Source organism: Opisthocomus hoazin, chromosome 8 (genome assembly GCF_030867145.1).
Source record: "Opisthocomus hoazin isolate bOpiHoa1 chromosome 8, bOpiHoa1.hap1, whole genome shotgun sequence".
NCBI classification, from domain to species: domain Eukaryota; kingdom Metazoa; phylum Chordata; class Aves; order Opisthocomiformes; family Opisthocomidae; genus Opisthocomus; species Opisthocomus hoazin.
The window spans coordinates 32,636,938-32,652,847 of record NC_134421.1 but is presented as its reverse complement, the minus strand read 5'-3'; the positions used below and the strand labels follow the sequence as shown (position 1 = coordinate 32,652,847).

Sequence of the window (15,910 nt, the reverse complement as noted above, 5' to 3'; positions counted from 1 at the left end):
GTTACACGCTTATCTGCTTACGGTTTTTCTCAGCGTGTGAACTGGGTGAGGTATTTCTTGAAATACTGTAAGGCTCGTTTTGCGTGCGTGCTTCTTTTGGGAAAGAGGTGGTTATCCCTGAAGGAATTCACTCACTTCTGTAACCTCTGTAATTAGAACTTTAATCTCTTCAATTTTTAGGCGAATTGCTACGATGTAAAATCTTGAAAGAAGGGCTTGGCTATGTGACACTGGACCTCTTCTGGTCTATCTGGAAATATCTGTAGATATTTCAAAAAAAGAAATTATGAAGTATGAGGCTTTGTACCAATGATTTCCTCTCCTGTGGAAAGCCGGTGTTGCAGATTGCAGCACCTGCTGATACTCAGCAAAAGAATGATGGTATTTATTAACTTAATACAAACTAGAACTACATTTTCATCTGTTGGTAGGGGGTGTAAGTACAGAACGCCAACAGGAATAAAGGAAGGAACATCTGCCAGGAAACAATTGAATGTGTCTACGCTTTTGCCGATGTTCTCTGGTTCATTGATTTGTATATTGGAGACCCCTGTAGTTTTCAGGATGCTGCTTACGTTCAGGATTATGCAGTGTATCATAGTTCGTCCTAAGCAGTAACAGCAGCTATCTTTTTTGTAACCTTTCTGGCCGTGGTGTCGGGAAAGTCACCGTGTAGTAATAATAGTTCAGTGAGAATAAATATTTTTATTCCTTATTTGGGATGAACTTAAAAATCTAGGTTATGGTTTTAACATCTCTAAATATGACTAACAGAGGTATAAAGTTGTCATTTTCTAATGATGTTCCTCTCTTCTTGCAGACCTCCTTGTTCACATATATTAAATAATGTGTACTTACTATCAGCAACTCCATAGGAAAACTTTGAAAGTCACTTTTTAAACCTGTTTAATTTCTTTTGTAAGGTAGAGCATATAGTAAGTGTTAGCAGAAATCTAGAGTGAAACTCTGTCTTTTTTTGAAATCAGTGGCAAAACTAAACTGACCTGAGTGGGGACAGGTCTTCGTCTTCCACAGCAGCTGCAATGCCCTGAGATCTGGTTGATGTATGGGGCCATAATGAGGTTTGCTGTGGGTCCTTGGCTTGGTGAATGTTGCATTTCGATGATATAAACCTGGTAAAAAGACTCCTTTGACTTCAGTGGGCTTTCCATCAGATTTAACACCCAGAATATAGAGCTAGATACAAATTAGAGAGTTCATTTGGTTTGATCTGTATCACTACTGTATGCATTTTAAAACATTTCTTCCTGAGTTTCATTATGTTTCTGCTGCATTCACAGAGCTATATAGATTTCTTCTGCTCTGCTAACTAATTTACTCCAAGAAAAATCTCTTACTGTGAAAGTGCATTACAAAAATCTTATTTTCTCGAGCAATGTGTGTGAATAAATTAAAGGAACTTAATTATTTTCAGAATAAAACAAAACAAAAGAATCAAGCTTTGGTAGTTAAGCGAAGAATTACATTGTTAAGACTATTTGTAAAGGGCCAGACTAGCAGGGAAATTGAAGAGACTCCAGTGACAATCCCAAATGCTGGCTCATAGTTCTGCTTAGAAGACTTGGTTTTTTTGGTGGGTGTTTTTTTTATTTTGTTCATAAGTTTTTGTTTCAAGCTCCCCTCTTTGTAACTGCATGTTCAAAATACTACTTTTCGTAGTTTTAGTGGAAGAACCTACAAGCTAAAGGCATGAGAGATATCTTCTGCCTCCTCTTCCTCCTCCCCTTGCCAGGAGAGACAAGTTAATGGGACTAGGCTTTGTCTGTTCCCATTTTGTCTGCAAGGATGGAAGTGACACAAAGAGCCTGTGTTCTAGTGCAGAACTAGAAATAACACGTCTTCACGTATTTGTGTCTGGAAGTTGCGACCTCAGCACAGGAAAATAGAGGTGTAGACACTCACTCAGCTGCTAACAGTGGTGATCCTGCTGTAGAAGCCTGCCTGGAGACAAGCGTGCTTACCTGAAGCCAGGAACTTGAAGCCAGTCCCACTGTATCTTCTTTGCTCTCATTATCTGAAATACTGATATGAAGTTACCTAAAATATATCTGGACTGATGCAGTGCAGCATAGGTGAAGTGCTCACCAATCAGTGTTGATTTCTCTAGTGAAGATGAGAAGTAGAGTTAGAGCTCTGCACTTCCACAAAATGGGTTTTGTGGCCCATTTCTGTGTTGGAAGGTGATGTTTGGGGGAGTCAGGTTCCTCCAGTGAGTTGTTTGATACTGGGAATTCTCTGGGTGTACCTATCAGACTGCGAACTTCATTTCCCTGCTGTCCTTTATATCATTAGCAAGCTAAACCTTTCAGGGGATGACAGAAGAAATTGTGGAGGGTCATTAACCTTTGAAGATTATCCACTCAAGTGATGCAAACCGTCTCCTGAATGATGGATACAATGCAGTGCCAGCCTGTTTTTCAAGTCTGAGCTCCCCTGAGGGAGGGAGTAGTACCTAAGCTATGGGTCTTGTGGTAGGGAACTTTAATCATCTTGCAAGACTCAGAGCATCACCAAGCAGATGGGTGTGGAGATCATAAAAGAAAAGCCTTCTTACCAGTGGTTTTTGAAGAAAAACGGGTAAGGAGAAAGCGGGAATTTCCCAGGCTCTGAAATGACTTGCAATGATGTGGAACCAAGAGAGGAAAGATCTTACTTTCAGGAGGAAAAAAAGCTTTACCAGGCAGTGGAAAACAAAGGCAAACAATTTTCCTTATGTACGTATGATGTCTGATACTGTTCCTGTCCAGCTATATGTATCAAATGTATTTCATAGGTGTTTACTAGAACTATTGGCACACAGTAAATTTGAGCACTCAGCCTATATTTGTGCAACTGAATCTCTTAGTGTCCACGCACCATGTTCGTTTCATCAAGTGACACAAGAGTATCTGTTTACTTCACTTACTGCTTTGGGAAATATGTATGCCTAGGAAGGAAGAGAAAGGAGACTTGTTATTTCCTCTGTATTGTTGAGAGAATTACTCATGTGTGAGGTTGGGTCAAACTAGTCATGCACAACTTCAGAGCGGTGCTTGACTTACCAAAAAGGGTGAATATAACACGAGCAAATGTTGGTAAGCGTCTGTCAGCGAGGCTGTCTGGGGTGAGAAGAGAGACTTGTATGTAACCCTTCAGCACTGGAACTATATTTGATAAGCTTTTGGTGAGGCAAACTAGGAATGCCAAAAATGCTGATCTTCGTTTGCATGCATTCAGAAACTGCTAGTATCTACCTAGACACAGTTGGCACAGACTTCTTGGTGAAGAGTGCTGAGTAAGGAGACTTTAAATTATATAGATGGTTGTTTTTCTGTTCATGATTTATCTGAAGTGTCAGATTCTGTGTCTTTTCAAACAAAAATGCTTTATAAAAGACAAATTGGATGATTTTCGATAGAAGGCAGAAAACTTGATGTTTTCTCCCTGCCTTTAAAACATTTGTTTAGAGCTTAGGAAAAAAAAAAGGTAGAAATGTCTTTGAAGAGACAAAAGTAAAGGAAATGTCAGATCTGATTTTTAAAGTGAACTTTACTACGAAGTCCATTATTTTTTGTGAACAAATGCACCAAAACTTTCAGAATTGTTTGAGAGCTTTTGTAGATGATGCATGTGCACTTTCGTTAGGTTGGTTAGCAGTGTTTCGTACACTTATATCTGCACTTTGTTGTGACTAATAATGCACTTACAGGTGTGACAGCAGTTCCTTCTGAAATGATTCGAGTTCTCTGCTTTTTTCTGAAATCTGCTTGGCGAAAAGTGGACCACGTAACAAAAGTAGCCAGTAATTGCAGTAGGAAGTCAGGACTAGATGAGGAATCAAGCACACAGAAACCTCTGTAAATATTGTCCTGAATTTCTAGTGGCCAGTGGCAAAATATTCAGTTGTGGAGCTGTACCCAGGTGCAGAAAGGGGAAAGGAGAAGAGGAAGAGAGAATGTGTTGGATTTTGAACTTGATTCGTGTGGAGAGAAATGCTGGACTGTGCTTGTGAGACAGCTGGGTTTCCTTTGGGCAGTTCAGTCTTCATGGTACTAAGCCTGGAAGACAGCAGTGAACAGCTCTCCCACTCATCTCAAAATGATGGGGAAATCACCGAACAGATGGGGTTAAATGACATATGACCTATTCAATAGAAGCAAACCTGTATGTTTCTACAGAACCATACACAGGGAAGAACTACTACACTGTAAAAAACATGTTTCATGGTAAGACTTAAAGTAGAGGTCAGACCCATGTGAATTGGCTTATGTTAAGATAATTGTGGAATGATTATGGGATTAATGTCTGTAATGACTCTCTTTTCATTTCCATTCCCTTAGGGATACGTGCCATGAACTCTTGGGACATGTGCCTCTACTTGCAGATCCCAAGTTTGCGCAGTTTTCACAAGAGATAGGACTTGCTTCACTGGGAGCATCCGATGAAGATGTTCAGAAATTAGCCACTGTGAGTCAAAATCTTTTTGTGGCGTGCTCTTACATGTCCTTCTCTTTGGTTGATGAAGTGACGTGCGTTGTCTTGATAGAGCTGACTGCATTTTCAGGTTGCAGATGACTGTGATGTGATAATCACAGAGCTTTAGGTATTTTTCCATTGTTTTAAATAGGAGCAAAGCTGAACACGCTAGTCTTCAGGCAGTCAGTTTTACTTTTTATGTGCAATAACCACCAATTTTCAGGGCTAGCTGAGATGGATTTTTGTCTCCTTTAAGGTGCTAAAAACAAGCAAGCAAGGTAATTTTGAAAAAAGGAAAAAAAAAACCCCTCAACGTTTTGGTGTGTGCTCTCAGCTCTACATTGCTAGCTCCTCCACAGGTGGCCACTTTGGCTCTTAGCACTGCTATTTCTATACTCACTGTTCTGTTTTGCAGCTGTTCACTGTATTGTAGTGTGTGATGGATTTTGAGGTGACATTGCATCCTTGCTGCTGCTTCTGTTGGAGAATATGTAGTTACTAAGCCAAGGCTGTGGAGCAGTAAATCTAGACCTAGGTCAAGTGCATCAGCCAGTGGCTGTGAGATGGATTTTATGTTATATCAAATGAGGCACATGCCAGTAGATCGTGTGAACTAGAAGAGGCTGCGTGTTAAAGATGTTAGATGCTAAAGACTACCCAAGTGGAGCCTCCTTGGTCCTGGTGTGAGGGCCCCTCAGGTTGCACTGAAGGGCCCTGTCAAGTTGCCAGGACTCAGCTCCTGCCCACCTGTCAGACCTGCTGTATTGCCGTTTCCAAATAACTAGCATACAGTCCTTTGCGTCATGACATAGGTCGGTGACCCCTGGTCTATACTGCTTGCTCTGTTCAGTTGTTTCAACTTACTTTATGCTTCCTTTTGTGGGTCCTGTTGAAACTAATTCTGCAAATAATTCAATGAACTATATTGTATTAAAAACAACTCCATATTTGAATATTTTATCTCATTAAAAACTCAGTGACAATCAGCGAAATAATTCGTTACTTATATTATCCAGCATACTACTACTTTTCTACACAAGAAGTGCAGTGGGGATTCAAAGGGTTGGAAACAACTTGGACACAGTATTCAAGGCAGATTCAAACCAGGTTCAATTAAACTGTAGTAATTTTGATGCGCTGTCTTAGCAGTGGCTTAGAGTCCCATCTGCTGAAAAACGAGTTTGTACCCATTTGTTAGCTTTTTATCCTGTAGTCGTCCAGAAGTGGCCACCAAATTTATTTAATCATATGGGCCTCGGTCCTTAGTTGGACAGGCTCGATGTCTTGCTCATGGCCAGTTCCTCTCACATGCTTCAGGGTGCGTTGCTTGGCTTTCTAATGGATGTCTACTGAGAAGAAACTGTTGTTTGTATGGAGGAATTGTGAAAGTTCTGTGTCTGTTTGCACCTTTGCTAGGAAGGGACTTAGTAGGAAGCAGACCTACCTTGTCACAGGCTGCAGTCTCAAGAGAAACTAGCTAACTGGCTGTCCCTGTAGGTGCTTTGAAGAAAAGAGTATGTCCAAGTCTTTCACCCCAAATTAACCTTGGATAGCATGGGCTTGTTGCAGAGGACAACGTTGGGACTGATCAGTTTGGGCAGAGATATTAATACGAGGTGACCTCTGAATATTATATAAATGCTTTTACTCCTCCCCCTCACGGAACTCCTCAATTATGACTGACTGTGTCATCCGAACAATAAGCTGCTCCTGAATCACAAAGCCAAAAATAAAAGAAGACAGCTGAATCACTTTCCCCTATAACACTGAGAATTTGATATCTGACTCAAAGTTGATTTCTCTTCCCGTGCTGGAAACAGCTCTTTCAAGTGGAAGAGACATTTATAGAGAGACTTAGGGTAACCCAGGTGGTGTTATTTTTCACAGAAGCACAATGAGGGGCTGTACTCCCCCCGGGGCAGGTGCTTGACAAATACAGAGATGTTCCGTGCCCCAAAATTTGCAGTATAAACAAACAGTCAACCTGAGAGCAAGTAGAAAGAACATCTCTCAGCGGTGAAAGTGAGGAGGCCAAGAAATTCATTCAGCTGGGCACCAAATATCACCTGAGGTGGTATTAGCTGGCTTGTGCAGCATTCGGTCCCATTTCCATCCTACAAAACAGCCAGAGATGCAGTGAGCTGAGAAATGCCAGCCAAGATTCTTAACACAGAAAAGCAGTGCAGGTTCCAGTGAGAGTACTTCAAAGTAAATAGAGAAACAAATGAATGGAGAGAGATCATGCATATTAATGAGCTTGAAGCAATATGCCCAAATCAAGCTTGCCATTAGCGTGACCTGTTTCAAAAGATAGTGACATTAACAGCTGAGCCATTACAGGGAGGACAATGGCTTTGGGCAGAGAGGATAATGCCTCTGAGGAATTCAAACCAGAAAGGGAAGAATTATTACAGGTGATTTCGTAATCTTTCGTTCCATCCTGCTCTCAAAAGCCACCACGTATCGGCCTTGATAGATCTACTCTTTGTGCCCCATCAGTCCTGAGTTGCAAAGGAAACGTCCCCGCAGAGCTGACACAGTGGATGTAGAGCAAGCTGGAGCCTGGTCCCTGGGCAGACTGCAAGATTTTGCTGAATGTCAGAGAGTCACATCTGTGGAGACCCGCTGAGGGCAGGGATTAAATGGGAGAGCATTGCAGAGGCCCTGGTGCTGGCCAGCTGGAGGCGGAAGGATGGCTGCAGGTGAGGAGGGCTGTAAAGGAAGGGTGTGAGCTCCCCTCATCCTCTTGTTTGAGTCTGGTAGTCAGATTAGGGCAAGGAGAAAGGAGTGGCTTCTGCTCCTTTTTAAACTTAATCGTTTTTACCATGAGAGTTGAATGTTGAAAGAGCCAAAAGACTGTCTTTGCAGTGTTTTTCTGAGAGATGCTGATTCCTTTACAATGTTTTAGGAGAGTAAGTAAGAGGGAAGACACAAAAGGCAAATGACAGAGGTTACTAAAAGAAGACAAAACATTTGCAGAATCCACTTTTTTTTTTTTTTTTGCTGGTAGTGTGGTATAATGCAGTTACTAGTTGAAGAAATACAATATTTGACATGTGTGTCTGGGTGCTAATTATTATCATCATCACTAGTGTCTTCTGCTACTCTGTGTGACTTTCTAAAAATGCTTTTGAGTTGATTTTTCAAGCATGCCTGGTTTTTCTACTTTCACATAGTACAAAAATAAACAAAGACTGTCTTTTCTGCTTACCTGTCAAACCATAAGCTATAGGGAGGACTTGACAGGAGGTGTTTCAACTAATTTATATAATATAGCATTTACAATACCTTTAACAGCACATAGCGTAAGGTTTTGTAAGGAAAATTGTAAAAAAAGTATACCTCGGTTTACATTTCAGTATTACCTTGTAATTTATGGACTTGGGAGCCAGAGAGCAGCTGTCTTTGCAAAGCTGCAAGCTGATAAGCAGGATCCCGTCTCTCTTGCTAATGGCAGAAATGACTCCCAGCTCCTGCCAAGTTGTTTCAGCACGGCTCCGGTTGCCCCTTCGTGAGGCAGTATGTGTAGGATGTGTTTGTGTATATATAATTCAGTGGGGCACATTAATTGGTGGTGGCTCAGAAAAGAGGTTAGCAGAGTGTCTATGATTTGTATGCAGTTTATCACCAAATCTTTCCACCCAAGAATTTGTTCATTAGGGGCTACTTAGTTGCACAAAGTTGTTGGGGTTTTTTTTTTTTCCCAGTTGTTTCTTACTGGAAGTTACATTTAAACCTTCAGTTCTCTAGAACTGTAAAATTGTCACCTTTTCATCTTCTTGATAATGTTTGTTCTGGTATTTTAATAGCATAGGACAGCGGAAGTCAAGAAATTTCTCTTGTTTTTGCTGTCCTTTGTGCGGAAAACTGCAATAGTGAATTGCTTCTGAATTTGGAGGAATCATGTGCGATGAGGTCTTGTAAATGCATTTCAGGCTTATTATGAATCTAGATGTTTTACCATGCCTGGATGATGACTGAGGCCAATGGTTCACTTCTAGAGCTGAATTCAGTTTCTCTGTGTACATATAACAAACAAAATATTTTAAAGACACCATGCTGGGATAAAAACAACATTCAGAACTGCCTCTCTGAGAGAAGTCAGTGGTAATTCCTGTGAGACTTACCTGTCTTCCCTCGGGATCTATGTTATCTGGTCTTGCTGGCTTCATTGTAGTTCTTCTCCTGGGCTGAACAACTGGCACATAATTCAGGATAATTACACATTATGTTTGCTGAGGAGATAACCAGAATGTAAGAAACAGGAGCATTGCAGATAAAGACTGAGTTGCATTTGGTAACTTAGAGTAGGTGCAGTGTTCATGGTCTCACTGGACAGAGCAGACTGTTTGCAGTGTCTTATATTCACAAACAACTGATGAGATTTCCCAGATGGGCTGTTTGATAGTGCTAGGCCATAAGTACAGCTTGTGAACTGGTTTGCTATCTTCCTCCGTGAATGAACAAATGGAGCCAAGAAGATAACTATGAAAATACTTGAGATTTTGAACATTCCCACAGTGCATCTGAAAAATCAAGACTCTTGCATGTTTCTCATTTCTTTTGCAAAATTTTAGTTGCAAAATGATAGACAGTGAACTAACCACCGCCGTAAGTCTGTGATCAGCTCCCCTGCTGAAGGTGTTCTGCCATATAAAAATAATTATGTATTGGCCAAATGAAACCTGGTGTTATAGCCCAAGAGCTATGGCATTCACTGAACATACTGAAGTTTAACATTCACATCTCTGCTTGGTCTTCTTCCTGTATCCCGATCGCATGCCATGATTGTGTGGTGAATGGCAGGGGTGAGTATGGTGAGTACGCTAAGTCCAGTGGTGACATAATGGAGTTTCTTGCAAAGGAGTCACTTCCAGAAACACCTGTAGTTAATGAGGAAAGAAGCTGCAGCATGAAGAGCTGGGAGTGAATATGATTTAAAAACTGCTTGAGTAAATTTTGATGGACTTACGGGAGATGTATGAAATGACTGTGATCTGGGTTGTGTGTCACTTAGGGAAGATGAACCAATTCACAGGGTAAAAGCTAGGACTATAAAACTATGAAGAAATCAGTTATGATGGATCGCTATAGCCAGACATTGTCCTGCCGTGCTGCGTGAGACTGAAAATACTGATATCCATATCGTTCATCAGTAGATGGCCTGGCCATGTTTCTGTTCCTGACTTTGATCAGGCAAAACCACCCATATGCTGATCTAGTTGGAAATTGCCCAAGTGCAAAACTTGAAACTGATTCAAGAAGCAGAAGAGAAAGCTGATGAAACCTTGTGGCTTTCTTAATCATTACAAAGTCATAGAGGTCTGTTTGAATAAGGAGAGAAGGATAACTTGCCAATGGATTACTTTCCTTTGATTGTTGGGGTGTTGCTGGACACACTGACTTCTAAGAGCATGCCCTAATTTGTGGGTTTGCTCTGTGTAATGTTCTAAAAGAATTAATAACAGGTAATGGCCTCCATTGTTTTAAGGGTTTCTTTCAGCAATACTTTTTGATAAAGTAGCGGAAGCACTTATGTCAGGTCTTTCCTACAGTTTGCATAATCAAATAGGTGAGCAGAAAAGATAGTACATATATCACAGAACAGGACTAAAGGGGAAAAAACCTTGAAGATTCCAGGGATCAATATTTAATATTTTAGAATACCGCAGTGTTCCCCTGCAGTGTGTTTACATGGTCATCACGCCAGAGATTCATGGCACAAGAACAAAATCTCGGCAGCAATACCTAACTAGCTTTGTAGCTCAAAACCAAATGGCTCTGTACTACATAAAAATAAGGTAGCACTCCACAGAAGTTACTACAGGGAGAATTTGAAGAGTTCCGTTGCTGTAACGGGAGCAAATGCTCAGTGTCTTCTGCAGGAATTGTGACAGTTTGGTGAGGCCTTTGTTCTGGGTTTGGAGAGAATCTGCTTCCAGGTTTGGATCTGTAAGAATGCCGTGCTGGTCAGGCCACATGGCTGGTGCCTTGTGCCCAAGTGCAGTCATAAATAGCTGCATAGGAGGGATGTAAGAACAGGATGACCACCTCTGATTATTTTAAAATGTTTTCCAAGTTTCTGACCACTCAGAAATTCAGGGGACTCTTGAGACAAATCTGTTTTCCATAGGTCTAATTACCCTGAATTGATTTCTGTCCAGAGACAGCTGTTTTATCTTTGAAGATGTGAATTTTTAGTACCTGCTGTAACTTTGACAAAGAACTCTATGGCTCAGCTATTCACTCTCTGGTGAACTATCTCCGTCTGTTTTTAACCTGATTCCTGCTAGCTTTTTGTATTTGAAGAGGGAATGATCAAATCATCCCTGTACACTCTCTCTATGCCATCATGACTTTACAGAACTGTTTAATTTTCTGCCTTAGTTATCTCCCTTTCTGAATTGAAAAGCAATAGCTTGTTTAGTTATTTGTCATGTGGAAGATGCTCTTCTGAGCATGCTATTCCTTCCCTGAACCCTTTCCACCTTTCTAGGTAGGACTGGAAAAGAAAAAGAAGAGAGAGGATATCTCAGTCACCAGGCTGGGAGGTGAGGTAAACGAGCAGTTCAAACCCTAATCTGAGTTTTGGTTAAGAGTAGTACTGTGGAGTTAAGCCAGTTTTGGATATGCTTGCTATGGAAGTGGGAGCCTTTTGTATGGCAGGAAGAGTGGTCCTAATGTTGCAGAGCTGACGTGGTTTGCTGCTTAGGAATGGGAGAAATGGGCTGCATGCAGGAGGGAAGTTAGGGTTCAGTAGATCCAGCTTTATAAACCAGTATCGCTATTCAAGGATACAAGTCCCTGCAGTTTCTGATCAGGAGAAGGTACAAAGGGGTGATTCTGTGCTGCAAATTCTGTGAGGGGGTGGGAGAAGTAATTTAGATGGTGAAGAAATCACGTGTCAGCCACTGCAGTGAAGGTGGGGAGCTGTACTACTGATGTTGGAATTGTGGTGGGTTTTTTTAATACGTAGAGGGTAGTATAAAACACTGTTTTGCAAAACATCTTTAAACATAAACCTCCTGCATTAACTAGTTTCTGGGCTAAGTAGGTTGACATAGGTCGTGTTACATCTGGAAATGAAACATTTCATGCTTTGTACTGTGTCACTCAAAGTTAAGAACTTGAAGAAGGGTTCACCTGGTGCTATGAGGGTGCCCAGTTGGTGAGGTCAGTGACCTGCTTCTTGAGAGGATCTCAGGTTGCCCTAACAGACAAAATTTTGCACTTGTAAGTAACTTGAAATGGCGTTGTTCTATAACATGCTTGTATGTTTGTATGCTTGGGCCCAACCCTGTAATAAGGAAGCTAGATGCAAGAGAGAACTAATTTGACTTAATTGGGAGCAGGGAAGGAATTAGAAATTTCACTGTAGAAATAATATAGCTCCTTTTAGACAGGATGCAGTTTATGAAGATCAAGCCCTAAGCAGTTAGAAACGCTAAAGAACAAGGCTCTAATAAAATAACAAATTACAGCCACACACTGGATTTGTTTTTATTTCTTGTGTTTCCAAAAGTGGTTAGATCATAATCTGTGAGGTTACTGAACTGCAAATGCAAATTTACATGCACACAAGTAATACGTTTTGACATATAGGTTAACAAGAGAATGGTGCAAATTTCACAGAGCACTGGCTTGCTAATTACGTTTGTTTATTTTCAGAAGCAACTTCATTTTCATTAAGAAATTGCAGATTCTGCAGTAGTAATCTTTGCTGATAGTTCAATAGCTCACTCTCTGAACGTGTGCTCTGCTACAGCAGTAACGAAAGTGAGCCTCAAAAATGAGCTCAGGAAGAATTTGTGGAATTTAGGAGTGCATGCAAGTGACAAGCATCTACCACTTCAGTGTTGGATCCAGTTGAGATAGGGTGAGGAACAGGTGGAAGGAGCCTAGGCATTTTGGTAGTTTTTTGCATATTTGTTTTCTCTTTTGACCTAGAGTAGGAAATGTATTAGCAAAAAGGCATAAAGTGTGTTTTATAGAACATATGTAACTGGGATAAAATTGCTTTTGGCAAGCAACAATTGCACAAGTGCTTTGGGTACTAGTTACAAACAAAGGATGTAAGTTACAGGAATACAGGTTTAAATAAAGAAAATGGGGGGGGAAAAAAGCAGTAGAAGAAAGGTTTGGAATTTGTTGCTATTGTTCTTGCCGACTGCCCCCATGCCTTCACAAGTACGCTGAAGGAAAGAGAGAACCCTAGGCTCAGCATAGATATCATTCCTACTGACATTGCTACACTTATTTTTCTTTGGTCGTAGCACATCAATGTGAAACTTGTAAAATGCATTCATGTACGGTCCAGAACTGCGGGGGTCTCATGCTGCTGAAGCTTTATTTGTGTACATAGTAAATCCTGTACTATGTTAAGTATTCTTAGAGAAATATATAGGTGTTGGAGCAAACTAACAAAGTAAATTTTATAATGCTCCTTGCTTTTCCTATTGTGTTAGTTTATTTTTACTCTGTAAGATTCTGTAACATAGAGTGGTACTTGAGACATTTGTGCAAGGCATGGAGATCCCCTGGCAGCAGCACGCAGGTACATTGGGAAGTGAAGGAGTTCAGCTGGTGGCAGCTCATTTCAACCATGTCTAGGTCTCACTTAGGACCGAGGGAATGTCCTTGGGCATGGGTGCACAGGAGTCTCCTTTATCCATGCTTCCCATGGAGCCAGGGCAGCTGAGGAGTGCTGTACAAAAATGGTTTTGGTGACTGCAGGTGGGGTGCTCTTGGGAGCAGCCCTCTGAATGCAGCTGCCCGGTTATCTGGCTGGGACCTGCAGACCTGTTGGGGTGGGCTGGCTCCCGGCTCCCCTCGCTCAGGGATCTGTGCAGCCTGCTGCACTGCGCAGCGTGACCATGGCTGCGACCGTGCACACCCTGCCCTTCGTTCTGGGGTCAGTGGGCCCATCAGGAGAAGAAAGCCAGGAGATTCCGTGTCCAGGAAGAAACTAAACCAATTATGCATAATGACAAAAGTCCTCAAACCATGCACTTATCTTTTACAGTATGCAATATTTCAGTAAATAATTTTTCTTCCAGAAGAGACATTCATACATGTAGCTACTATGCATAACTCAAATACCATCTTCTTATGCAGAGAGTCTTAAAATTCATGTCTGTGCAGAGCTGAAAAGATCCTAACTTAATATTCACAACTATGCACTAATCTGAATTGTTTTAAATACTGGGTCAAGGAATGAGCATATTGCATGTGTTCAGTTTAATTCACTCAGCATGTTCCTGGGTGTTCTCTTTGTATGCATAGATAAAAGTATGGAAGTAAGAAAAAATATGGCTGGTCTCCATATAGAGCTAACTATGCCTAGGGCTGAATTCCTTAATGCTGCAGCTTTGAAAGTGGTTCTTGTGCCTGTTGTCATCTTTCTGTCAAATGGCAAAAGTGCTGGATGGAATATGGTTCCATAAATTTTTGAGATATTTTTGCGTGATCTACCAGAATGATTTTGTAGGTGTAGCTTAATTATATATTTACAAGTCCAACTCCTACATCACAGAAGGCCAAGGGGAGGTTTGCCATTGCTTTCAATAAGTTCAGCTCTGTGGAGTAAATATTACCTTTATTTGTGTGTATACAGTCTCCAATGTGGTTGTACACATGCAAATAAAGGTAGGGTTTGTCGCTGTAAAATTGATGTTAATCCTTTACTTGCCAAAACCTGTTACTTAGGAATATGGGTTTCTGCAGGGAAAGAATCAACTCTGGAGGACACGTGGTTTTGCAGTTGTGTCTCTTTCTCTGTCCAGACCAAGCTCATGTGGTACAGTATGCAACAGATTCTCTTAGTTACTTCTTAGCACTGGCAGGCCTTCTGATGTTATTGTGCAAAGGGTTTTTTGATTTGTTTGCCATTTTGGGAAGTTAAAGCAAATATTGTATACCTGAGAGCATTGCTGAAGCCAAAGAAAAATTTGAGGAGAAGGGCCTTGTGTCTGTTAATTTTGGTTGTTTTGGTTTGATTACAGCTGTGGCTGAAGTTGTCTCAATGCAAGGTCAACAGAGCATCAACATGATGGCATTGTTTCAGGCATAGTTTGAACACCCCACACCATCACGCTGTTAGGTTCAAGCTCGGTTTGGGCTTTTGCATCAGACAAAGCATTAGTTTTGACAAAATAACTTTGTTTCATATAGCTTTATATTTTGTATACCTTAGAGAACTGCCTATAGATCATGATTGTGGCATTGATAAAGGTAGTGTCTGCTAATAATGCTAGATAAACCAGTTTGGACTCGGAGATTTTTCAAGACGTGCTGGAAAGAGTGGGTACTCCCAGATTATCCTTTTTTCCCCATAAAACATACTACTCTTTCTAAAGGTTTTTCTTCCCTCCCTTGAATCAGTAGGCTGTAATTGTTACAATTATGTACTTTGACTATATAAAAGTGGCTAAAATTACAGTTTAACAAGACATTTTACATTTCTAGAATGTAAACACCTTTATGAGATTAATTTTTCAACGTCGAATAAACATACTAGTTTAAGAATAGATCCACATTATATATCTGCAATGACTTTAGGACCTATACGAGCACAGAAATCTTGCATGTCAGTGGGAGCCTGATCACTAATGACCATTTCAGAGTGATCTTCATGTTTGGTAAGTTACCTCTAGACCACAGCCACTGTAAATTCATTGGACCTTGGTACAGCGAAGAGCTGTGATCTCTCTGCTCGCAAATATTTGTGCAGTATAGCTTTTTTTCCACCATGCTGAATACACGTTCATGTGACTTCCTTTTGTGTACAGACCCCTGGCAGGTAACTCAGTGGTGACGCAGTTGACTACTCTGTGGTTAGGATAGATTCATTTTACATGCCCTCACTGCTGAAAATCAGGGAGCTACAAGGAGATGCTCAACTATACTTCAAAAAGATTTTGTTTGGAGCTGTGAAAAAGATCTTCAATTTGGATATATTTTTAGTAGCAAAATTAATAGATATTTAAAATTCCCTGAGCTACTTTTCTTCTTTGATCTGTCTGTCAGCTTGACATGAATAGAACTTACACTTTTGTGCTGATGCCTACTATCTTTTTTTGGTTTTTTTTGCAAGGCAGGTTTAGCAAATGCATTAAGAGCCACAAAAGCTTTTGGGAGTCCCTTTGCATTTATGTGATTAAAAGAACATTGAATTTAAATGCAGTGTTGCTGTTGGAAACTGTGATGTTTGAAAACAAGTCTTAGCTATTAAATCACTTTTCAGAAAATAGATGCAAGAAGTTAATTTTCTTTTTCAAATGTTTAGAAAATTAGTGTGGATGCTGTTATTGTTGGAATGAAGTCCTAGCCTTTTTTGCTCCTCAAAAATAAGTTTGAAGTGGGCATGACTGCAAAGAAATAACGTGTTTTTTCCTTGAAATAAGAATTTTAAAACTTCTTTGACCAGTTGTTCCTG

The 15,910-nt window shown here is 40.6% G+C and overlaps 1 protein-coding gene across 1 annotated transcript in view; it reads left to right on the top strand.

Annotated features, from left to right (window-relative positions):
• TPH2 (tryptophan hydroxylase 2) overlaps positions 1-15,910 on the top strand; it is a 50,416-nt gene that overhangs the window by 17,903 nt on the left and 16,603 nt on the right. The window contains exon 8 of the mRNA XM_075428450.1: positions 4,341-4,467. Within this exon, the coding sequence (XP_075284565.1) occupies positions 4,341-4,467 (127 nt within the window). The remainder of the gene's footprint in view (positions 1-4,340; positions 4,468-15,910) is intronic.